The sequence below is a fragment of the Exophiala viscosa genome (assembly GCF_022695815.1).
Source record: "Exophiala viscosa unplaced genomic scaffold EDD37scaffold_8, whole genome shotgun sequence".
NCBI classification, from domain to species: domain Eukaryota; kingdom Fungi; phylum Ascomycota; class Eurotiomycetes; order Chaetothyriales; family Herpotrichiellaceae; genus Exophiala; species Exophiala viscosa.
This window is the reverse complement of record NW_026944360.1, coordinates 33,910-56,887: the sequence shown is the minus strand read 5'-3', so window position 1 is coordinate 56,887 and position 22,978 is coordinate 33,910. Positions and strand designations below refer to the sequence as shown.

Here is a 22,978-nt window from a genome sequence, read left to right as displayed (position 1 = left end):
TATGCGCGCCTTGTCAGCAATCGAGTCATCGTCGGCCCGAACGGCCACTTCTGATTTGACCATGGCGCGTATGTCAGCGGAGAAACTGAGACGCTCTTTGGGAGAAGAAAAGGTTTTTGAAATGCGGAGAAGGTGGGTCGCCAAGACGTGAACATTTTACTTTTCTGTGGGCGGTCAGACGAGGGTGAGGCCGTTTGCAGGGGCAGAAATGGCATCGTCTGGCCGCTGTCGCTCTCCAGGTACAAGTGGATGTCATTGGTCGTTTTGTACCCGGAGTGCTTCGCATATGTTGTGATAGCATTGGCCGTTGACGTTGGATGAGGCCACCTGCTGTATCAATCTCAGTCTGCTGTTTGCTGTTGTGCCGCCAACTGCCTTCAACCTATCAGAGACCGAAGTTATATGGTCGAGTGCGCATATGAGAACCACCTACATGACAAACAATGCTACTGGAACACCCCTGGTCCGTAAGCCTTTGTTAAGAGGACATTGAGATACCGGAGGACACCAGATTCAAAACCAATGGCACCTGTCTAACTAACGGAGATGTTAATGATCTTGATGTCATCCTCAGGTTTCTCCTTCTTGACTTTCACATTCTCAATCTGATGGATCACATCCAGCCCCTGGTATGCTCGGCCGAAGATAGTATGCTTGCCATCCAACCACGGCGTCTTCTCGGTCGTGATAAAGAACTGTGACCCATTGGTACTCGGCCCTGCATTTGCCATACTCACAGTGTACGGCTTGTCGTGCCTCAGATCGGAGAACTCATCCTCGAACTCTTTACCCCATATGCTCTCACCACCTGTGCCATCGCCCAAAGGATCTCCACCCTGGATCATGAATTTCCTGATGACTCTGTGGAAAATCGTGCTGTTGTAGTAGCCGTTGCGGGCGTGGGTGACAAAGTTCTCGACTGCTTTCGGCGCCTTGTCAGGAAACAGCCTAATATGAACGTCGCCGTAGTTTGTATGAAGAATCGCCGAAGTTCCCGTCTGAGCCTGCTTAGCTTCTTTCCTCTTCCCACCCAGCATCCGAGGTTTCTCGTTCTGGACATCTCGCGTCGACTTGCCGACCTCCTCTTCGTTCGTGAACATGTAAAAGCGAACCTTGCCGTACCCTGTCGCGAATAGCATGGGATCTCTTTGTTCAGCTTCATCCAAGAGTGGATTTGCGCTAGCGGCCATTGACACCGTTACCACATCTTTCTTCTGAGGAGCTCCCTGATACAGAGCTACGTTAAGCGCACGGAATGGTTCATCCTTGCCATATGCCTTGACCACACGGTTGGTCAGAGTGTTGACGACTTTGATACCCAGCAAAGATCCATAAGCAATAAAGTGGCCGGACTCATCGAACACCACATTGACGCGGGACCTTATGACCGGATCGTCGAGTTCGCGTTCCACTGCCAGTCTCCGTCCGAACTCGACCTCTTCGAGCTTCTGAAGCGCAGTACCAGCTTGTTGCATGGCCACGATCGTTTCGATAGATTCATCGTACGAGCGGTAGAGTCTGCCCGAAGCAAAGTCGAAGACGCGAATGTTCCGATCCGGAAATGATATTGTCGCGAATTGATGACCGGATGGTGATATCGTGATAGAGCATGGGGCAGACTTGGCCTTTCTGAAATCGAATAGATTGGTGGTAGACTTCATCTTGAAGACGGTGTCAGGCTTTTCGTAGTTGTCTCCAGGTTGCCAATACTCGATCATGCCACTGGAGTCTGCCGATATCACACAGTCGAAGGCCGGGTTGTAAGCCATAGCCACGACAGGTGCTCGGTGAAGAGATGAAAGCGTATGCATGGGTGTCTGCGATTCACCACGGCCGTCGTAGATCTGGATGTGCTTGCCCGTGCCTATTGCAAGTACGGGCGATTTCCCGCGTCGGTGTACCCAGCAGATGCAGGTCGGTGCTTCTTCAAGGTTGAGAATCGACAACAAATCGAAGGTGATGACATCGAAAATTTTGATCGTCTTGTCGTCGTCGTCGCCAGCGGTGGCAAAGAATGATCCATCAACACTGATACTTGAGGTGATGATGCGGCTTTCATGTGCCCGATACTCTTTGGCGAACTCGATGCCGCTAGCAATCTTCTTCCAGAATTTCACGACTCCATCTATCGAGGTCGTGATGACAAAGTCTGCGGGGCTCGGGGCAATGGTCACGGTAGAGACCTGGTCTTTGTGCATTAACGACTTGGAGTATCTCGGACCCTTGGGCAATGCAGCCACATACAACGATTCATATGGAAGTCTTCGTTTCTTCTTGGGAGGAACTGAAGAGGGCAAGGCCGGTCCAAAATCGTCATCGGAGGAGTCGCTGCCAAGTTCAGCATCTGGGCTTCGTGATCTTTTCTTGGATTGCCCATCCGACATGACTGCTAATGCGTGATCGTCGAGGAGTATTCAAGGTGTAGACAAGGCTGAGTGTTGAAGATTTGGAATGATAGTACAGAAGAAACATGGCCCGCTTAATTGCCGGAAGAAAAATATCTTGGCAGTTCAACGTGGTTTGATTGGACCAATTCGATGTTTTTCTCTCTTCTGATTTCTGAAACACCTCACCCACCAGAACATTCAAGAATAGAAATGCACGAAGACTGCTCCTCCGGGCGTATTATACATAAATGGTCCCTTTTGCTTACAGGTTCCCAGCCATGGTGCATTGTTCCTGTTCGAGAAGATGTTTCGCATTACATGTTTGAAATGTACTTATCCGAGGCAAGGTTGACTACACAATCATTCTTGGTCCTGAAGTGGCTTTCACCATCTTCGCAACAGGAAACATAGTAGCCCTGATAGGTGTTCGTTATTCTTCTAGATCACCCACTTCCTGCGCCCTGCACAGCGATACCGACCGCATTGTAATATGGCCGGTAGAACTGGCAATTTCGATCCACAACACCTGCAGCAATCGGCTCAATCAATACAGACCCGTTGCTCAATGCCGCAACATTCGGCACGCCCGTCCAACCAGGTCCTCCACTCGGATTTCGCGCAAATGTCGCCCACGAGGTCTGCATGTATTGACTGAGCCCTGCTTCCTCGGCCGTGGCATTGACGCGCGGATACGTACCCCAAACAATAGGAATCTCTGAGGAGTGGTACGCCCCAGCCCCTGGAAAGAATTGAGCTTGTGTATTTGCGAACGTTGCGTTGAAGTAGTATCGCCACGTAGGGAAATCAACGGCGTGCGAATCGTTGGATAGAACGCCCGCAGGACACGTGAAGGCGAAATCCGTCACAATGGCCGCGAGCTGGGCTGCTGGGGCAAGCGGATACGCAGCGAGAATGTCCTGGATGAGCGCCGTCTGGTTTCCGAGGGTTGAAACGAGGTAAGCCGAAGCATCGCTCATGCCGACAGTGAAAATTGTGCCTTCATTGGCGTTAGTGCCGCTCAAAATGGGAACGGGTGCGATGCTCTTGTTCACTCGCGCCGCCTCAGGGTAACGAAGCATTGTAACATTGTCGGATACCGGAGTGAATGCCAACGCAAGGTGCTCGATCGTCGATTTGATGATGGATGCATTAGCCGCGCGTAGACAAGTCAAATTGGACTGTGGGTACGCTTGAGTGCAATTCAAGGCCGCGGCGAGGGTGAGCCAGGAGGTAGGCGCGTTCGTTGGGTTGATGTAGAAGGATGACTGGCCGGATTCCATGATCGCTGCGCGGAACGGCGGATTTTGTGGTGTGCTTGTAACCAGGATATCTACGCTGAACGTTGACGTTAGCATTAGTGCAGAAGGTTGAGAAGCAAGTGGACCGTTCGAACCTGGCAGCACCGGCACTTTCACCAAAAATCGTGACCTTTTGGGGGTCACCACCGAAGGCCGCAATGTTTCTTTGTATCCAGTCAAGAGCGAATCCTGCAAGGCGTTCAGAACGTGTTGCACACACGATTTGCGACAGTACATACGTTGATCCAAGAATCCCAGGTTGCGTTTGGTTAAAGGTAGCTCTGGCGAGTTTGGAAAACCAAAGACTGGAGTATCAACGCATTAGCAGACTGTTTGGGCATGGCGGGACATGCATTCACCATTCGTTCGATAGTTCAAGGTCACTATGATGACATCTTGGTTTGTTGCGAACGATGAGCCATCATAGTATATGGCAGAGTTGTATCCGAATTGCAAACTACCACCCTAAGAACGGTCAGGAAAATGTCCAGTGCCTTCATCAAACAAGCTGCGCACATATATCCAAGCCATGACTGTTTTGTTTTTCCCTGGTGTTGCGGGAACATAGACATTCAGATTCAGACAGTCTTCACTTTCTCCCGCCGGAGGAGGTGGAGTGTCAAACCATGCTATCGATGCATTGCGCGAGGCCTCGGGGTAGTTGAACTGCTGAATGCAGGCTGGGCCATATTTGGTAGCCTGGTAAGGTGATTGCCACGACGTCGGTTCGGCTGGCGGTGCGAAACGTGTAGGGGATGCAGCGAACGGTATGCCCAGATATTGCTCAACCGTGACCTGAGCCCCAGCGAGCACTGTCGTAGTTCCGACAACAGCTCCAGAGTCTATTGTCACAGTTGGGGCAGAGCTGGATGAGGTAGCAGGAGCAGCATCACCGACGCCGGAAAGACCGATGACGGTCACCAAGAGATGCAGCAACGGATGCATTGTGGCTGAAAGACACAAACCCAACAAAAGGTCGACGGTAATGAAGGAGATCGTGTGAAAACTTCACATTGCTCATTGAAAACTACGTTCTTCAGCACAATTCGAAGTTCTTCCCCACTCAGCGTCATTGATGCAGTCAACATGACCATCGCAGAGCCATGCATATGCGGAGAGGGTGGGTGCATCCTGTACAGGAGCTTCGAACCCACAAATCGAAGCATATGCGCAAGCGGCGACATAGGTAGCACTGATTGCATGACAACACCAGGTGGACTGTGTGAGTGGTACAGGCCTGGCCGTTCAGGGGAAGGCGTTAAGGACCCTGAAGCAGTAGTTACCCGCATATGTCGCTGTCATTCGTGGCGTTTGTGCGGTGTGGTGGGCCAAAAGCGTGGAATCTGGGGTTAAAAGGGTATCCCAACCGGGAAGCTGGAAGCCGAGGTCGGGCGTAGATGCTGGGTAAGGCAAAGAGGTTTCCATATCATGGAGAAAGACATCTAAACGTCTGCACACAGGTGTCATTGACCCCTCATGACAACTCGATTTGCCTCGGTCTTTCTTCCAACACCCTTGCCTATAGGTGACATGTGCCGGTCATCTTTGCTGCAGGAACGAAGACTGTGTTGCATGTTGGAAGATCCCTACAGCATCATTTATTCTGCTCTGCCGAGGTTCTGAGGTCGCTTCTGAGTCTTAAGCAGCTCCCAGAGTTTTCCTTTTCTGTTCACCAAGTCTTGAAAAGACCCTTCTTCAATCATGCTACCCTTGTCCAAAACAACCACATGATCAGCAAAGCTCATCATCTCCTGTGCGTGGGTCACAACAATCACAGTCAGCTTGCCACCTTCCCTTCTGGTCAGGTCGATGATGCTCTTTTGAACAGTTTCAGCACTCTCATGGTCTAATGCACTAGTTGCCTCGTCAAGGATAAGGATCTTCGGGTCTCGACTCAAAGCTCTTGCAATCACGATGCGCTGTGCTTGTCCACCCGAAATGCCCAAACCCCCATCACCAATGATAGTTGCATATCCTTGGGGTAGAGACTGGATAAATTCGTGGATTCCAGCGGCGCATGCGCTAGCCTCAACGCGGGATGCCGACGCCAGGTCTGAACCAGGTTCCAAGCCGTAGATGATATTCTCACGAACGGTGGCTGGAAGGAGAACAGGCGGCTGTGGCACAATCGCAATTAGAGATCGAAGCGTAGCAAGATTCAACGTTCGGATATCTCGGCCAGAAATGGTGAGAGAAGGTGGACTGTCTGAGATACCGAAATTGTCGGTTGACGGAGGGTACAGGCCCAGAATGAGAGCTGCAATGGTAGATTTGCCGGAGCCCGATGCACCAACTATGGCAGTACATTTTCCAGAAGGTATAGTGAGATTCAACCGACGAAGAACTGCCACCTCCGGTCGACTGGGGTAATAGAATGTCTGATTGATGAAGTGTATTGGCCCAGAAAGTATGCTTGTGTCGTGCCTGTCCAAGTTGAACAGCCCAGCATCTTCATGTGAGATAATAGGCATCCGAGCCAATCGAAGTAGTCGATCCGCAGTAGCTGTAGCTGCGCTGGTTTGTGGTATGTACGTTGCAACGGCAGTGGCACTTGCCGTACAGAACAACAGCAGGGCGAATACTGTCAATATCGACTTGACCGGCCATTCTTCGTGCTTGACAAGGTATGCACCATACCAAAAAATCATCGAGGTGAAGAGGGTAACCGCTGAGTCGGATATGCCGAAAAACATGCCACTGAACATCGCTCTCCGACTTCCGAGATAGAATGCCTCGTTGATAGCGGCGGAATACTTTTTGTGAAAATGAGACTCCAATGTGAGTGACCGAGTCGTTCTGATGTCTGAGAATGTTTCCAGAAGGATATCATTAATTTTGGCATTTGCTGGATCCATGCGTCTCTCCCAGTGAGAGGAAACTAGCTGAAAACTCTTGGTGACGGCGTAAAGAATGGGTGAAGCCGCCAGACTGGCCAGGGTCATCTTCCAACAGGTAACAAAGGACCACAGGAGAGCCGCAGCCATCATCGCAACCACAACCACAATCTGCGCGGAAAAACGATCGAGAATGGTCTTCACATTCTCGGCGTTGTGATCAAGCGAAGCTAGAAGTAAAGATGGCCTGTTTCTGATGTCGTCGAACCAGCCCTTGGGTTGCTGTAATATGCGCCTCACTGCCTCCTTCCTCAGCCTATCCACCCATATTTGGCTTACAGACTCTAGCAAATGATGCATGGCGAAACATGCAAGTCCATCAACAGCTGCGATACCAAGCACAACCAACGAATACAAGAGCACCCTCTGACGATAGCCGGCAGTCATGGAGAAGGTGCCAAAAATTTGGATGATAGCGTAAGAAAATGCTGGTGGCGAGGCCGCGTGAACGAGTACTGCCAGAAATCCCAGGAAGAGCTTGGATTGACTGGCTGTGTCGTTAGCAGGCCATACACTGACCAGTATAGCTCGCATGGAAGTGCTCGATGCTCTTGCCACAGTGGCCGACGGTGCCGCAGTGTCCCATAGCTCAATTGCAAATGGTGGTACGGGGAGCGGCTTATTATCTGTCGCTGTTGAAATTTCGACCGTCCAGGTTGATCCGGCGTTGCGCGAATTGCGTGTGTTGAGTGATGCCTCAACCAAAGTTTCCTGAAACATATCTGCAAAAGGCTGCGCCGGCCCAATAGAGTAGATGGCTTTAGCACGACACAAAGATTCTCGTCTCAGATTTTGCAACGCAGCTCCAGTACTGGCTGAGATCCCCTTCCCCAGTCGGTCGCCAACGTTGCCGATTGCCAAAACAGTTTGGGAGAGTTGAAGGATAGCCAGATCTGAATCAGCTCTGATGGTAGTAGCTGACATGTGCGACCAACGTCCTGCACGGGACGATGGCAGCTGATCTGTTAAGACTTGTGGCTTGGATCTCCGTGGTGAAGATTGCCCAGGATTCGCTCTCAGACTGTTGGCTGCTAGGTCACCGCCTAAGTCCGCAAGCGTATCACGACGTCCTTGTTGTACAATCCGCCCAGCACCCATGACATACATGTAATCGTCTTTCCGGATAGAATCCAGATCGTGGGTGATGATGATGGTTGTCTTGCCACACCGCCATGTACGGATTGCCGTCATGACCGAAGACTTGCTCAGGTTATCAAGAGCGCTTGTTGCTTCGTCAAGAATCAGGATTGGAGCGTTTCTCAAGCGCGCCCGTGCAATGGCAACACGTTGCGTCTGACCACCAGATAAGGCAGAGCCACCAGAACCCACACAAGTATCGTAGCCGTTTGCTAAGTCTGATATGGTGCTTTGCAAAGCGGCGAATTCCAAGCATTTGGTCACTTGAGCATCTGTGACACGCTCGTGCTCTTGGCTTCCCAGGGCGACATTCGTATATATGGTCTCGTTGAACAACGTGCAATGTTGTTGGATGAATGTAATGTTATTTCGAAGCCAGATCGTGTCAATGTCTTGAATGTGATTTCCGTCGATAGTGATTGTTCCCTTTTGAGCTGCATAAAATCGCATCAGCAGGTTCCCAACCGTGCTTTTGCCTGAGCCGCTCTGGCCGACGATGAAAGTGGTTTGTCCGGCAGGGAATGAGAAAGAACACTCCTGGAGTACAAGCTTATCGGATCTTGATGGATGGGCAAAAGATATCTTTCTGAGACTTAGTTGTCATTCCCCAAAGGGTCGCGATCACCTACGGAACACATTTCAATGCTTCCTTCGCAGAATCGCGGTGATAAGCCGTCCACTTTGCGGATCTGTGGTTTTCCTTTATCAATTGTTTCGAGGACTGATGCAAGTGCCTGCGCTGCGGTCTGACCTTGATGGAGAACGACACTGTGAGGGAGGATGTCCTCGAACGATTTGGCTGCAATCAGACATCCCCAGAAAGTCGTAATGACCCTTCCGGTATTGGTCTTGCCAGAGTGGATCTGAGCTCCACCATACCAGAAACCTAACGTCATGTCATAAGCCAGAATACATCCCAATTGAGTCGGGATACATGCCCTGGAGGAACATGACGGTGCTGATGAACCGAACATAGCCAACTTGTGTTGCTCTGAAGAAGGAGGCCTTGTGACAGAGTTGAGCTGCTTCTTCGACCGCCACAGCGTAACTTTGGCCTTCTTGGACATGTGTGTTGAAACACTTGACCAGAAGGATGTTTGAGATGAAGTTATTCGCCAGTCTCGTTGCGGCGGTAAGCTTTTCATTGTGGTAGTCGATGTATTTCTGTAGAGGACGCGACAGCAAGGCCATCCCAATACACATGACCGGAATAGTGGATAGCACGACTAATGTCAATCTCCAATTCGTGTGGAAGGCGAGTCCAACGGAAGATAAGGCTTGAAACAGGGCAGAAACGGACAGGCCAAGAGGCTGTGAAGTGCCCAGGCGCACTGCTTGAATGTGTCTGATAGTGTTAGACTGGAATATGCTGAGGAACTCTGTCGTACATGTGCATTTGAGAGAGCGACGTTGGCATTCCCGTGCTCTGAACGTCGAACCACTCAATATCTCGGGCTAACAAGGAAGAGAATAGCAACTCTCGGACGGACTTTGCCTGCATCTCACCAAACTTGACCCAGCACACGAACATGCCTCCTTTCAGTAGTAACGTGCACGGCCCGAGACCTAGCAATGCATATACACCTATCAGACAGTCTTTCATCAGAGTTGCTCCGTCGATGCGGCCTGCAGCATACTCTGAGAAATTGTTGAAGAATTTGCCCAAGACAATTGCCATAGTTGGTTGTAACAGCCCGGCCGCGACTGAAAAGGTCACAGCAGGAATAAGTGCGTATAGATGAGGCGTTTTCGTAAATGCAAAAATTCCCTTCCAATTGCTTTTGTCCTGAGCACTCCCCCCGTCTCTTCGTAAAGTGTCTGGCTCGTGTCGAGGCTCGTGAGTATCTGATTCCATATCGTGGCAGTGGCGAAGGTAACACAATGGTCAGGTGTTTTGTAGCTGAAGAGTTCTACGACGTTCGAAAAAGACATCTCATTCATCCATTGGCTTTCACAAGTCTGCACCGTTTTCCAGCCAAAGTCCAACCCGCGTTCATCATCGCCGGCTCTACTTGCACGCCAAGGCTGCGGCTCAGGTTGATATTGTTCTCTTGGAATGCAATCTTTCATCTAGTGGGGACCTCACCACATGCTGCAAGCATTGATGAAGCATCGGGCGGTAGTTTGACCCAGAGAGATTCCCTATGTTCTTTCTCCCCTGACTGGCTGCATGCCTTTCATCATGCATATCCATCTTTCCGAAAAATCTGGTCTGGCCCAGTTCCAAAGGCCCAGGGTAATTGCGAGATCTGTCATCCGAAATTCTGTTGAGTGTCGCCTTCACATTCCCTTAGGATTTCTTGTTGCCCTTTTGGGCAGCCTCGTCCTGAGCATGTTCGTAGACCCAGTCGTTGAGACCAGCTCGATTTCGAGCAATCTCGACCGCGTAGAATTGCATTCGAACGGCAAACATGGTTTCCTTCTCCCCATACTCGGTTCTAGGACTCTTTCTCAACATAGTGCCAAAATTGTAGTCTTCGATCTTGTTGTCGCCCTTTTCATACGCCATGGCAAAGTTACGCCATTTTTCCTTCCCCTCCTTGCTCTTCATTTGATCTTCGTTGATCTCGTCGGCAGGATCAAAATCTGGAAATTCACGTTTGAAATGCTCCAGTATCTCGTCGTCCAACCTGGTGAGTCGAAGCTTTGAACCTGGTATCTTTTCGAGAAGCGACCAGTAGACGGTCATTTGCTGAACAGCTTTAACAGCGAACTGCTTCTCCATATCTTCATAATTTGGAACATTTTCGGGGTCTATGTGTTTCGTGAGAGACATGTTGGAAAACCGAGCGTGAGGACCTCAATTTCAGTCTGGCTCAGCCCGTCGGCTATTGTGGGAATTCTCCTCTATGTCACGCCAATAGCCTGTGATCTAGCCTAGGCTCGCCGGCAAAAGTGCACAAGAATCGCTTGATCAAAAGTTGATGTATGAATTTGTCAAGTGACTGATGAGGTAGGTTAGAACTGAAGAAATGATGCCCACGTGAGTTCGCCAAATGGTCTTAACGGATTCCCACACAACGCTCTTGGCGCTCTGCTGCAGATGTTGACGTCGGCCTCGAATCATTTTCACTCGATCTGCAAGCCAGCCGAGCGCAGGCACAAAGTCCTCGCAATGTTTTGTGCAGCTTCTCCGACATGCATACAGATTAACATGTGAAAAAATCCGAGGCCCTTTCACAAACTCAACCAGGTCGTGTGCGTTGGTCCCAAGCAGAAAGCGGTTCTCCTCGTCCTGCACCTTCCGTTGTCTCCACCAACCTCACTCTGACTGCATTTCCCGTTTTTACTCCATCCTCCCAACCATTCGTCATGGTTGAGATGCTCGTCCTGCACGTCCACGACTTCTGACTTAGCCCTCGCTGATTGAAGTGGTGCACAGTGGACGATCGAGCAGTCGATAGCTCTTTGTTGCCGGCATCGCCTCATTGCTTCTGTGTTGTTCTGTACCTTCGCACAGCTGCCATTGCCCGTCATGGAAATGCCCCAGATCTACCGCCCAATTCCCCGGCGAGGCTTCGAGATAACGCCTGCTTCGGCCGACTCCTCACATCCTCCGTCCCCAGCTACCGAGCCGATCGGCCAGGAACAGAATTCTAGTCACAGGGTTGACACAATGCCTAGCCGAACTCGATCCATCCTCAATCTCACTTCGTCTACTTTGCTGGGCATATATTCGCCTATAGGGTCAGACGCGGGACGTGAAGAGTCCTCGACACCATGGGGGACCGGCGCCCAAACGCCGACCCAGAGAGGAAGCGTAGATCATACACCACAACTGTCTCCCCTGACTTGGACTGGGGATAGTGCGAAGCCTGTGCTGCCACAGAAGAGAAAGGGATTGCGTGGCTTTATCCTGCCTCTTTTCCTACAGACAATGCTCTTGTTCGGGTCCGGGATTGGTTATGGATCACTCATCACCCACCTGCATCGAACACAACATATAACTCCAATTCCAGTACCACACATCGAACGCAACACTCTCTACTACCAGCTTTCTTGGGGTGTATTTGGAATCTTGTTGGGCAATGCGCTACCAATAGTGGACTCGCTGTGGGAAACGACTATCTCGCCTGCTATAAATGGTGGTCGAGCCACTCAGCGGTCAACATCAGGTGCCACGAAGGCGTCGAATCATGACAGTACCAACGCCAACTCGGCTCCAGATAGTGGTCTGGGCCCTATGTGGTACTCCGCGGTGAGAAGCATAGGTGTCTTTGTCGGCATTGCCTTTGCTATGGTATGGTTTCAGTCTCTCCGTGCGTGTCCATTTGTACTGACATGCTGCCTTGATAGCGTCGTCTTCCCTGGCAGTCAACGCTACAAGTTGCTCTGACCTTGGCATTGGCAAATCCTGTCTTGTGGTACCTGATTGATCGATCGTTGCCTGGCTTCGCCTTTTCCGCAGCAGTCAGCCTCATTGGTACGCTGCTCCTGCTGTTGGTGGATCCCAACTTCGTCCCAGTCCCGGCAATCCATCAGCCGATGGCCTCGGAAAAGTTTGGCGTATATACTTGGTTGGCGAGTATTCTTTTCTGCACGAGCATCTGCTTTGGAGCGATTGGTAGGAGGCTGCGATTGTGACCAAAGATCCTTTCTGCAGTCGTTGAGATCCGGTGTCACATTGACTACCTGGCTGGCCTCGTTACAGCCTGAATATTCCAGGCGGCAGCTGTATATTAATTGATTAGGAAGCTGATGGTAGAACCATTCGGCATCCTCAAATCCCCTCAAAGCGGTAGTGCACTCTGCATGACCGAGAATAATGGACAGTCCGGAACACAGCTCATTCATTGAATTTTGATTGCACACTTAATTTCGACTTATGGAAAGCAACGAAGATCTGAAATGACCCCCAGAAGCTGGGCTCCAAGTTTTCTTCGATGTCTGATTGAAACCGAGTTCTGGATATATCGAACACCCAATGGCAGTCTGAGCAGCCAATTGCCGAGCAGGGAACCTCGGGCACAGAAGTTGGTGGTCCACAATTGCGAATGCAGACATTATGCGCGATACTCACTGCGGAGTTGGTTGAAGCATCAGCAGTAGGCTTGCAGCCATTAATTGGATCAAGTGGGTGTGAGAGGTGGTTTCACCATTGCCCCATGCCCTGATCTGCCGACCTACATCATGGTTGAAACTGCATCGTAAAGGTGTGGCACAAGTACACACAATATGTGTGTTGACGTCGACTTGTTTACGCTGCCTTCCAAACTCAAAAATTTCGCCTTTAGGACGTAGACATCAAGATCAAACTGTAGTGCACTTGTCGCTGATTGCGTCTCGTGACCACTCTACGCGCGGAATTGTGATCAGGCGCGTCGTCTGTTTCTGTGAAAGAGGTGCTGAACAAGGCCTCATCTGTTCGCAACCCCTGAACAATCTGCTGGAAAGATAGGCGTCACGGTCGTGTGGATTATGTGGACTAGGCGATGTCGGGTAAGGTGTGTTTGTTCCGCTCGGACTCCAAGTTTCTTTTGGAGGCATATCAACTTAAATTTTTTATATTTGGCGCGAATCTTGCCAAGGGGGGTATGTTGATACAACCCATGCCACGCCCCTTCCAACGTCTTCTTGCCCCTCTGATGCCCGGCAATGATATTTTCCTCTTGACCCCATCTGACGCCTGATTGTGCGTCGCAAAGTCGAGTGGTGGCCTTCTGTGCAACCTTCCAGTTGTTGCTGCCCAACTGGCCCGCTCCTGACACTCAGTTGCGCCAAAACAAGACACGCTGAATACGACATAACCACTTAGTACTTCCGCCAGTCACAAACAGCTACCCAATATGGTTTCCTTCCAATGCGAGGTTAGTACCTTGGGCGCAATATGGACCCGGGACATGCGTTGACCTTCCTCGCGTAGGGGTGTGGTGATGTCCTCACCAAGAAGAAACTTGATTCACACCGCAACCAATGTCGAGCCCCATTCACCTGCTTGGATTGCATGACGACTTTCCAAGGCACAAGTTACAAGTCACATACGGTGTGTCAAGAAAATGGGGTTGCGCCCCATCGCGAAGGATCGCGCAGGCTAATGCCGTAACAGTCATGCATAACAGAAGATCAAAAATATCAGGGCGCTCTGTACCGTGAGAAGCCTTCTAAGGCTGCAAAGAGAAAGTCTGTCTCTATCGTGGAACCGGACAATAGCAAAGCTCTTGTGCCGCGTCCCGCATACGTCGAAGACGCCCTCGATGTTGACACACCTCCTCACGCACCTACACCTCCTCCAGCAGTCACCGACCCCTCCCAAGACAGTGTCTTCGATTATATGGTGGACGAAAGTCAACCGGGTACACCGCAAAAAAGTTATACAGTAAAGGACAAGGGGGAAATGTCTATGAAGAACAGTGCGCCGTCTATTTTTTCCGAGAGTCGCGCTCCGAGCCAGAATGGATATCGAAACTCGGAAGAGCAAAGTCATAATCAGGAGTATGAAGAGAAGGGCTACACTTGGGGTACAGAGCCCGTCAAGCCTCGTGGGGCATTGGACATGAATGGAAGCGCGTTGTCACTTGAATTCATGACACCAGCGGCAAAGGAAGCTAAATCCAAGCTGGACAAAAAAGAGCGCCCTCGCGTACACAGTCGGACTAACAGCGGAAGTGAGAAGAAGCGGAAGCGACCTACCGATGACCAATTTCACGAATTGGAAAGAGACACCTTGATGGTAGACACCGTGAAAGCCGATGCACACGGTATCGTTCATTCAGGCCTCACAGGAGGCTTGAATCGGATGCTGACCGAGGTGGATGAGTACCCATCCAGCCGATCGCCTGATACCGAGGACAGACGACGGACTAGCGATAAAACCCATAGCAGCCGCCGACCCCAAAAATCAGAAGATCCTACTTCACCACTCAAGCGAACTCGTCATACCAAGGAGGATCCGAACGGCTTGGGCATTTCAATTAAAGGTCGTGCTGTCAAAGCTCTGTCCATGGTTGGGGGAGCTCTTCTTCCTGGGTCTCAATACGATAGTCAACAAGGCACCAATCGCACGCGGAGGCGAGCAAGCTCTTCTGATCAAACCTCAAGTCTGGTCCGAATTCGTGAGGGAGAAAAGCGCGAGAGAAAGAAACACAAAGCCCAGCGCCACAATGGTACAGCGTCAGCAAATGTACGCCAGGAGCATAAGTCACGGCACCGGACCGATGATGACGGTTCACCATCACATTCTCAAGTGCAAGGCACCGGGCGGAAGATGAAGGCTATTGAGTACCACAAGCACGACGACTCCGCCTCGGATACTGATTCAGAAGGTACTCGACGAACAGGCGACAAACGCAAAGGCTCCAACGGCGCAATGGTCGTCTTTGGGGCGGAGGAAAAGATGAAACGATCATGCCGCAGTTTTCTTGCCAATGCTCCGGGAATGGAGTCTGACAAGGGCTATTCGATCCACAAGATGCTCAAGCGATGGCATAAGAATAATGATGTTCGGAGTGGGTCGGGCAAGGCGGAAGAGGAGGATGAGTTGTGGAGGTCTTTGCGGGTCAGGAGGAACGAGAAGGGCCAGTATGTCGTCTTCTTCTAACGGTGATCCAGCGCTCTACTTTGGTCCTCAGAACACTCTATGTGACGTTTTGGAAGCTCGCCCTTTTTGTCTGTGCGTTTCACGTGTCTGGCGTCACCTCGGACAGTTCCTCGGCTCCATGGATATGTGTTCGTCAGGAGCATGCGGCTTACTGGTCAACAATGGCATGAATGAGGGTCGTTTTCACCACTTAGGTAGTGAAAGAGACTGAGGTCTGCATAACTGTACAAATACGCGCTCCGAAAATGCGATATATTGACGAGTGATGAGGTATGACTAGGAGACTCACTGTCTTATGGGCAGCTTGAGCAATGGAATTGTCTGTGCCGGTACCATGACATGGATATGAAGATTGGTGGAGTGGTCGGCTCACCATGCTATCTGCTTGAGGTGAATGATAGTCACGAGCACTCAGCTCCTCTTGCACAATGATGAGTTCAAGCTTCCCTGAAGGACTTTGTCGAGATTTTCAAAATGTGCTCTATCTCCAATCCGGGTCAAAACTTCGGAACGAATAGCATGCTGGAAGCAAAGTTGCATGATGACGATTAGTGCAGAGCGAAAAAAGAAGATTGTGAGGTATGAAAGCTGGTCTGGTCCGAGCATCTTACCGGACTGGAGAACAAAAGTCGACGATCGAAATGTCAACCAGACTTTGAAGGATGTCAACCGATGCAGCATTCAGGAGAGAAAGGGTTTCGGCGTCTCACGGGAAAGCATGACTAAAGACTCAGCTTCATACATTTCAATGTGTTTGCTTGCGTTCCAGGATGTAGCATGGTCAGAAGAGCAGAATGGGACAAAAGGACGTGGGAATGCATCATAAATGTTCAATTCGAGGAGCATGTGTAAATTTAAGTATTGCCTGAAAGACACACGAACAAATCAGCAAAAGACAGTGGGCTGATTCAGGTCGTGGATGCGAAAAAGAATGGTTTCGCCTGACGCTGCCACTTCAAGGGTCAAACGTGTATGCCTTTTTATATCGACATCAATCCCTCTCTCGTGAAACCATATCCTTCTGTTCGGGAGCTTGTCCAGGCAGTCACTCAGAAAATTCGCCAATGGATTAAGTGGCTCTACTCCGTAATAAATACTCATAATATGTGACTGTAACAGGTTGTTTTCTTCTCCAGTTGTGAAGATTTCCCCAGGATAAAAATGGACGTCTTGTCAGACGAGGTTCATTTTTCGTGCCTGGAACGTACCTACTCATCAGTGGGTTTTTAGCTCGAAGGCACCAGAAAAAGTGCCAGTGGCTGAGTGGCTGCAGGGGCACGAACAAAGCCTAACCGAAGCGATCGAGCGGAGGAGGCTCCCTCCCCCAAAAAGGATCAAGGGCGGACTCCGTAGCAAAGCCCAGGTGATAATAGTGGGAATGTTGGAACCTGCTGCACTGCCGTACCCAACCATTTCATTCTGTCCGCGCACTCCCAAGAGTTTCAGTTCCCCCCTTCCGTTGTACTACCACCACTTGTAAGCTGACTTCTTTTCTTCCAAACCACAACGACAGCCTTTCCTTCTCTCAACACACACCCTTCCACACGAGAGTATGGTTATGACAATATAAAAGAGTATCACGGACCATCTTACTGGAGTCACCTCTGGCCCAACATGACCAAACCTCCGCTTCGGCCACCAGGAGGCCGACGTGGAGGATCCAAATCAATGCTCACCTGGGCCTTACTCTTCCTGATCATAGCCGCCGCTCGCCCTCAATCGATCCATCATCCCGAATCAGTTCAACGCCTGGTAGCATCCACACCGAGTGTTCGCTCTGACTCGAACCGACGTCCTCAGCCTGGCCGCAGCCCAGCCGAGATTCCTCTATTGAACCACGACATTAGCACCGTCAAGTTCAGAAGCACCGACGAAAATATCGACAATCACAAACTCCGTGCCTTGGCTCCAGCCTATGATAGCAATAGCGCTGTTAGAGCACCTCTTGTTCAGTCTGCCGAGTCCTCTCGACTCTTAGCGCTTCTTTCAGCGCGGCTGCTGCAAGATTGGGAGGTGGAGAATATTGTCCTCCTAGCCACAATTGATGGCAACATACACGCCCTTGATAGAACAAGTGGGAAAGAAAGATGGTCTCTTGGGATTCCAAATAGTCCCATGGTTGAGACGATCCATCACAAGCTGAACCGAAGTGATCTGGAGGACTGCTCACAAATTGAAGATGATTACATGTTTATCGTTGAGCCCAGCAAGGATGGAAATCTTTACATTCAGCACCGAGACCCGAGAATTGGCCTGCAACGGCTGAAAGTGACTGTCAGATCTCTTGCAGAATCTACTCCCCAATTTGTGGACGATCCCCCTTTGGTCACGATATCCTCCCAGGAGACAACGGCATATGTGGTCGATGCCGCTACGGGAAACATTCTGCAGCAGTTCGACAAGTATCACGGATTTGCCAATGACGATCAAAGCCGAAGCTGTCGGAAGTTGAGCGGCTTCGAGTTGGATGACCCTGCCTTCGAACCACTGGGTACGATCAACCTTGGACGCGTCGAGTACACTGTGCAGATAGCGCACAAGCTTACCAACCAGGCTTTGTGCACCATTAAATTCGCTGAGTGGATTCCCAACAAAGCCGACAGTGACCTTCAAGACCAATATGTTGCACCACTTGACAACTACCACATTCAGAGCTTCTACAATGGGCGGGTCGTTGGAGTCGACAGCACACAAGAATCCGCCCATGTCCAAAGATTCACTCAGAGATTGGACACCCCTGTAGCTCGAGTTTTCGACGTGGTTCGCCCACAACATAATCGAGAAGGTTCGGCCAATCTGGTTTTGCTAAGTCGTCCGACCGATTCACCACTGGTGGCCTCGCCCCAAGTATGGCGAAACGAAATGCAAAGAGCCGAAAGGGTCTTCGTAAATCGAACAGAGGCCGGAGTATGGTACGCCATGTCCGAACTTTCATATCCGGGCGTCACTAGTGGTGCCGCACCCGCAAGCTCTCATTGGAACTATGACAATCGTCCGCTCGATCTTACTGGCGACATGGAAGAAATTGTTGGAGTTCATGTGCTCTCCACCGAGGAGAGCGATACTCCCCTACGCCTCACAATATCAGCTCCGCCGCCAGTCACAGACTTAGCGCTAGAGGCAGAAAAGGCTATGGCATCTCTTGATCCCAAACCTACTCCCTCTCTGTTCCCGGTGATGAGCAAGCAGTGGCCTTCGGTGTTCGGTTTCATCGTAGCCAGTGTGCTCCTTTTTGTCGTCGGACTACAATTGAAGCTTCCGATCATGCTGAAGGTTCAGCAATTCCTTCGCAGATCTGGTGTGGAAGTGGCGTTGGAGAAGCCTTTTGTTCAAAGCCCAAGCCCAGGTCTGGACCTACCCGTCGAATCAAGAATTTCGGTCGTTCAGGTCAAGAATAAAGACAACATTGCGAAAGCTGTGTCCGACATACTCGAAGACACTACCGTGACGCCTGCTAGAAGCCGTGCACAAAGCAGTGTCGTCTCGTTCACCAGCACACCTAGGAACGTGAAAACGACAGAATCTCATGAAGAGAGTTCGGAAGCTGAGTCTGAGGATGATAAGAGCAAGCAAGAACCCGAGTCAAATGAGACTGCCGAGAATGGATCTCAGCCTCGTCGTAGATTTGCCAAGCGCGGGAAACGAGGTGGCAAGAAAAACAAGAAAGCAAAGAAGACCATGGATCCTGAAGCCATGGACGAGAACGTACTGCTCACAAGCGAAGTTCCCACCAAGGATGGTCTGTTACAAGTTGGTCGCTTGAAGATCAATACAAGTGAGGAACGATGTCTAGGCCGCGGTAGTAATGGTACTGCTGTCTTTCCTGGATCCCTGGACGGCCGCGAGATTGCTGTCAAGCGGTTGATTCGGACTTCGAACAGTCTCGCTGCAAAGGAAATCAAGCATCTCCTTTCCAGCGATGAGAATCCGCATGTCATCAGGTATTTCGGAAAGGAAGAGTCACAGCACTTTACTTACATCGCCCTGGAGCTGTTCACGACATCACTTGACCAGTTCATCGAACGTCCGCTTCAGTACCCCAACCTGGTTAAGTTGCCCGAGGGGTTCGATGTCAAGGACTGCCTTCGTCAAATTACGGATGGCGTTGCCCATCTGCATTCGCTCAAGCTTGTTCACCGGGATATCAAGCCTCAAAACGTTCTTGTCAAGGCGGTCAAAAGCCAGCGTCCCGCGACCGGCTTGCCCAAGTTGCAGTTCGTCATCTCCGATTTTGGGCTTTGTAAGCCGTTGGAGGAAGGCCCCGAGTCGACATTTGCACCGACGGCAAATCACACAGCCGCTGGCACCACAGGCTGGAGAGCGCCAGAGCTGCTGGTACATTCTCGCGCGGCTGTTGCAGCACCAAACGCAGCGTCCACTGCGTCCAAGTCGACAACGCATTCAAGCGATGGAACCGTCCTTGATCCCCCATCTGGCCGTCGTGCAACCAAAGCCATCGACATTTTCTCGCTGGGCTGTGTCTTCTACTATGTTATGACTCAGGGCCACCATCCCTTTGACGTAGGCGGCACAAGTCTCGGTCGTGACCTGAACATCAAGGAAAACAACTTTAGCACCGAAGATCTACGGCTGCACGAGTACGAATACGATGCCGACGACCTGGTCCTGCAAATGCTCAAGCACAATCCCCGAGAGCGCCCCGACACGACCGAGATTCTCCGCCACCCGTACTTCTGGGACGTGGCGGACAAGCTAGAGTTCCTGTGCGAAGTGTCGGACTGCTTCGAGCGTGAGAAGACCTCGATCAACAACATATTCGACGAGAATGCGGTCCGCACTCCTGCGGAAAAGGTGTCTCTCGAACGACTCGCCGCCCTCGAAGCACTGGCGCCCAATGTCATCGGACTGTCCAAGGACTTCCATCGGGCTTTGCCCAAGAGTTTTATCAGCGAGATGGGTAAGCAGCGCAAGTACATGGGATCCAAGATGATTGATCTATTGCGGGTGATTAGGAACAAGAAGAACCATTTCCATGATCTGCCTGACGATGTCAAGGAGCTGATGCTTGGGGGTAGCACTAAGGGTTATTACGAGTTCTGGGCCAAGCGCTTCCCGAGCTTGTTGATCAATTGCCATTGTCTGCTGCTGGAGAAGGGTTTGGTCGAGCGATTCAGGCTGGAAAGATACTTTGAGCAAATGTAGACAAGTAAAATCCGTTCATCGTCCACATGATCCTGACACACGATTGATTTGTAATTTTTAGGGGTTCAACGATTCTGGTTCTAGTTAGACATGTGTTTCTCACGTGGCATCCTCAGTCATACAAACATAGACACCGTGGAGGACGTGCGGAGGCAGAATTTCAGAAACTTGCTCACGGGACACAGGATTAAACTCTCTGCGTCACCACAAGACGATGATTCTGGTAGACATGCTGGACTAACACAGACACCTGACACTGTGCTGGCGTGGTCAGAATAATCATGATCATGCGCATCGTTCCGGTCCTGCACTCAGTCTCGGGATCTGCGGCCCATACGACCTCTTGGATGAGCACAACTCAGTGCTCGTTCGGTTCACCATCACCAGCCGATGCTCCGTGCTAGCCAGGTCAATCACAACAACAGCACAGCACATACTCGCATATCTCCCTTCAAGGAGGGACCACCAGATGCACGCACATTTCATCCCCAAGACATGCATTTGTTCTGTCGTGTTCAGTGGTGTCCTCCGATCAGTCCCACACGATCAGCAGACGATCGAAACATGCGGAGCGAGGGCGACAGCTTGGTGCAAAGCGTCGCAGCCGCAGGCGATGGGTCGAGCACCGAGGAAGTACGCCCAGCTATGTGATGTTACAGTCATCACAACATTGGGTGAGGGCTTCACATGCGTTCTCTCCTCCTCGGGGCCGCACGAATGATGTTATCGACTCTCAGCAACAGCTCAGCAGCTTCACTTGCGGAATTGACGACCGCACGTTTCAGCTTGTAGCTCTCGATGACGCCGAGTTCGCGCATGTCGGCAATGCCGCCGCCGGGCGTAAGCAGGTCGAGCCCGCTACTCGTCATGCCACGGTACACCTCACTTCTTAGCTCCGATACAAGCGCCGACGAGTCCAACCCAGCATTATCTGCAAGGATGGTAGGTAGTTGTCTCAGCGCCGTGGCGAACGAGTCAATGGCGATGCGTTTCTTGCCGCCAACTTTCTGCGCCAGTGAGTCCACAGCTTTGGCCATGACCATTTCGGCACATCCGCCACCAAGAGTGACGCGAGGTTCTTTGACTGTCTGTGATAGCACGGCCAAAGCATCGTGCAACGACCGCTCTGCCTCATCAAGAAGTTGTTCTGTTGCGCCACGAAGGACGATGGTGCAGGCTTCGCCGGCCGCTACGCCGGAGAACTTGATCAATGTGTCCTCGCCGATGATGACCTCCTCGATCAAGTCGCAATGACCGAGTTTTACCTGGTCCGGATGGTCAAATGTAGACGCAATCTCTCCGCCAGTAACGAGGGCAAGACGTTCGATGCCGTCAAAGTCGGCATGCTCAATGCTCACTATCCCAGCTTCGGTGAAGAGCTGCTCGGGCCAATTATAGATGAGTTGTCTGTTGATGAAACAGTTGATTCCGTGTGCTTTGATGCGTTCCACTTTTTGTTTCATCTTTTCTTTTTCGGCCTTCTCCAGCTCAGCAAGTTCTTTGGGCGATCCGACCTTCATTCTCGACGCCCAAATCTTGACCTTGTCAGTGTCCATGGCCGTATTAGCAACGAGGATCTTTGCATTTTCCAATCTCTTTGGTTGATTGACGCCGATCTTCTTGTCCAGAATAAATCCTTCGTCCAGATAGCTGTCGCTTAACTTCCCACCATGCTTTTTGATGATCTGGATATGATTTAGGTCAATTGATCCCCCGAGGCGTAGGACGGCATCACAAGCCAGATCGGCGAATTTATTGCGATCTTGACTTAGGACTTTGGATGAGAGGGTGGTCCGGGCAATGGCTTGAAGGTCTCGTCGGAAGGCTTGAGGGTCTTTGCTGTTGTCGACTGCGGTTCGTTCTAGGGCTTGCAGGGCAGCTTGGGAAGCTAATCGGTATCCTTCGATGATTGTCTGTGGGTGTATATGGCGATTGACAAGTTGTTCTGCTTCTCGCAATAATTCTGCGGCGAGGACTGTAACAGAGGTAGTCCCGTCTCCGACTTCGTCATCTTGGACCTTGGAAATGTTGACGAGCACTTTTGCAGCGGCGTTGTCAAGGGCTATTGACTTCAGAATTGTTGCTCCATCGTTCGTCACCATGATGTCGCCAGTGCTGGCGCTCTGAAGGATCTTGTCCATTCCTTTGGGACCCAGGGTAGATTTGACCAGGTCGCCCACCGCAATGGCTCCCACGAACGCGGAGAGACGGGCATTTTCACCTTTTTCCTCTTGTACATCGTCGGCGAAGATTTGAGTAGGGTTGTTTGAAGCCATTGCGTCTGATTGCTCGGTGTCAACTACAGGACTTATTGGTGCTTGTCCAGTGGTTGTAGTGATTGACCTGCCTGCCTCATTCCGAAAATATTGAGCTGCGGAGAAACTACGGCAAAGCACGCGGTCGGCCGTCTGTCCAAGCTGTCTTGGCGGGACATGGGGAGGGGGAATCACGTGCTTAGTCAATTATGCCCGCGGCTAGTGAGCTTCCCCTTCATGTGCCCCTTATAGGCACCGTTTATGCCAGCCAATTAAGGTTGTCACCTGTAGAAAAAGGAACCCCTTC

General features: G+C 51.0%; 8 protein-coding genes across 8 annotated transcripts; 3 read left to right on the top strand and 5 right to left on the bottom strand.

Annotated features, from left to right (window-relative positions):
• Positions 1–342: 342 nt before the first annotated feature.
• Positions 343–2,499, bottom strand: EDD37DRAFT_466872 (peptidylprolyl isomerase). Its single transcript, XM_062813045.1, has one exon. It carries the CDS (start codon positions 2,382–2,384, stop codon positions 534–536), a length of 1,851 nt encoding a protein of 616 aa, XP_062668154.1. The 5' UTR covers positions 2,385–2,499; the 3' UTR covers positions 343–533.
• A 331-nt stretch (positions 2,500–2,830) lies between these two features.
• Positions 2,831–4,630, bottom strand: EDD37DRAFT_610693 (cholinesterase; the record flags this gene model as incomplete). Its single annotated transcript, XM_062815232.1, has 5 exons — positions 2,831–3,722; positions 3,781–3,874; positions 3,925–3,990; positions 4,045–4,150; positions 4,202–4,630. The coding sequence occupies 5 exons, from the start codon at positions 4,628–4,630 to the stop codon at positions 2,831–2,833; spliced, it is 1,587 nt and encodes a 528-aa protein (XP_062668153.1).
• A 326-nt stretch (positions 4,631–4,956) lies between these two features.
• Positions 4,957–9,788, bottom strand: EDD37DRAFT_466690 (ATP-binding cassette, subfamily B, member 4). Its single transcript, XM_062813041.1, has 4 exons — positions 9,105–9,788; positions 8,655–9,061; positions 8,346–8,602; positions 4,957–8,298 (listed from the first exon to the last, which is right to left on the bottom strand). The coding sequence occupies exons 1-4, from the start codon at positions 9,569–9,571 to the stop codon at positions 5,284–5,286; spliced, it is 4,146 nt and encodes a 1,381-aa protein (XP_062668152.1). The 5' UTR covers positions 9,572–9,788; the 3' UTR covers positions 4,957–5,283.
• Position 9,789: 1 nt separating this feature from the next.
• EDD37DRAFT_466844 (polysaccharide biosynthesis-domain-containing protein) lies at positions 9,790–10,800 on the bottom strand. The gene has a single exon (XM_062813043.1). The coding sequence runs from the start codon at positions 10,490–10,492 to the stop codon at positions 10,007–10,009; it is 486 nt and encodes a 161-aa protein (XP_062668151.1). The 5' UTR covers positions 10,493–10,800; the 3' UTR covers positions 9,790–10,006.
• Positions 10,801–10,804: 4 nt separating this feature from the next.
• On the top strand, positions 10,805–12,432 carry EDD37DRAFT_466767 (insulin-induced protein-domain-containing protein). The gene is made up of 3 exons (XM_062813042.1): positions 10,805–10,912; positions 11,099–11,956; positions 12,013–12,432. The coding sequence occupies exons 2-3, from the start codon at positions 11,192–11,194 to the stop codon at positions 12,298–12,300; spliced, it is 1,053 nt and encodes a 350-aa protein (XP_062668150.1). The 5' UTR covers positions 10,805–10,912; positions 11,099–11,191; the 3' UTR covers positions 12,301–12,432.
• Positions 12,433–13,409: 977 nt separating this feature from the next.
• Positions 13,410–15,551, top strand: EDD37DRAFT_466633 (uncharacterized protein). The gene is made up of 4 exons (XM_062813040.1): positions 13,410–13,523; positions 13,580–13,699; positions 13,763–15,465; positions 15,524–15,551. Exons 1-3 carry the CDS (start codon positions 13,503–13,505, stop codon positions 15,251–15,253), a joined length of 1,632 nt encoding a protein of 543 aa, XP_062668149.1. The 5' UTR covers positions 13,410–13,502; the 3' UTR covers positions 15,254–15,465; positions 15,524–15,551.
• Positions 15,552–16,610: 1,059 nt separating this feature from the next.
• EDD37DRAFT_466489 (endoplasmic reticulum to nucleus signaling IRE) lies at positions 16,611–20,559 on the top strand. Its single transcript, XM_062813039.1, has one exon. The coding sequence runs from the start codon at positions 16,868–16,870 to the stop codon at positions 20,414–20,416; it is 3,549 nt and encodes a 1,182-aa protein (XP_062668148.1). The 5' UTR covers positions 16,611–16,867; the 3' UTR covers positions 20,417–20,559.
• Positions 20,560–21,083: 524 nt separating this feature from the next.
• Positions 21,084–22,786, bottom strand: EDD37DRAFT_466438 (T-complex protein 1 subunit beta). Its single transcript, XM_062813038.1, has one exon. It carries the CDS (start codon positions 22,690–22,692, stop codon positions 21,100–21,102), a length of 1,593 nt encoding a protein of 530 aa, XP_062668147.1. The 5' UTR covers positions 22,693–22,786; the 3' UTR covers positions 21,084–21,099.
• Between the last annotated feature and the right edge of the window lie 192 nt (positions 22,787–22,978).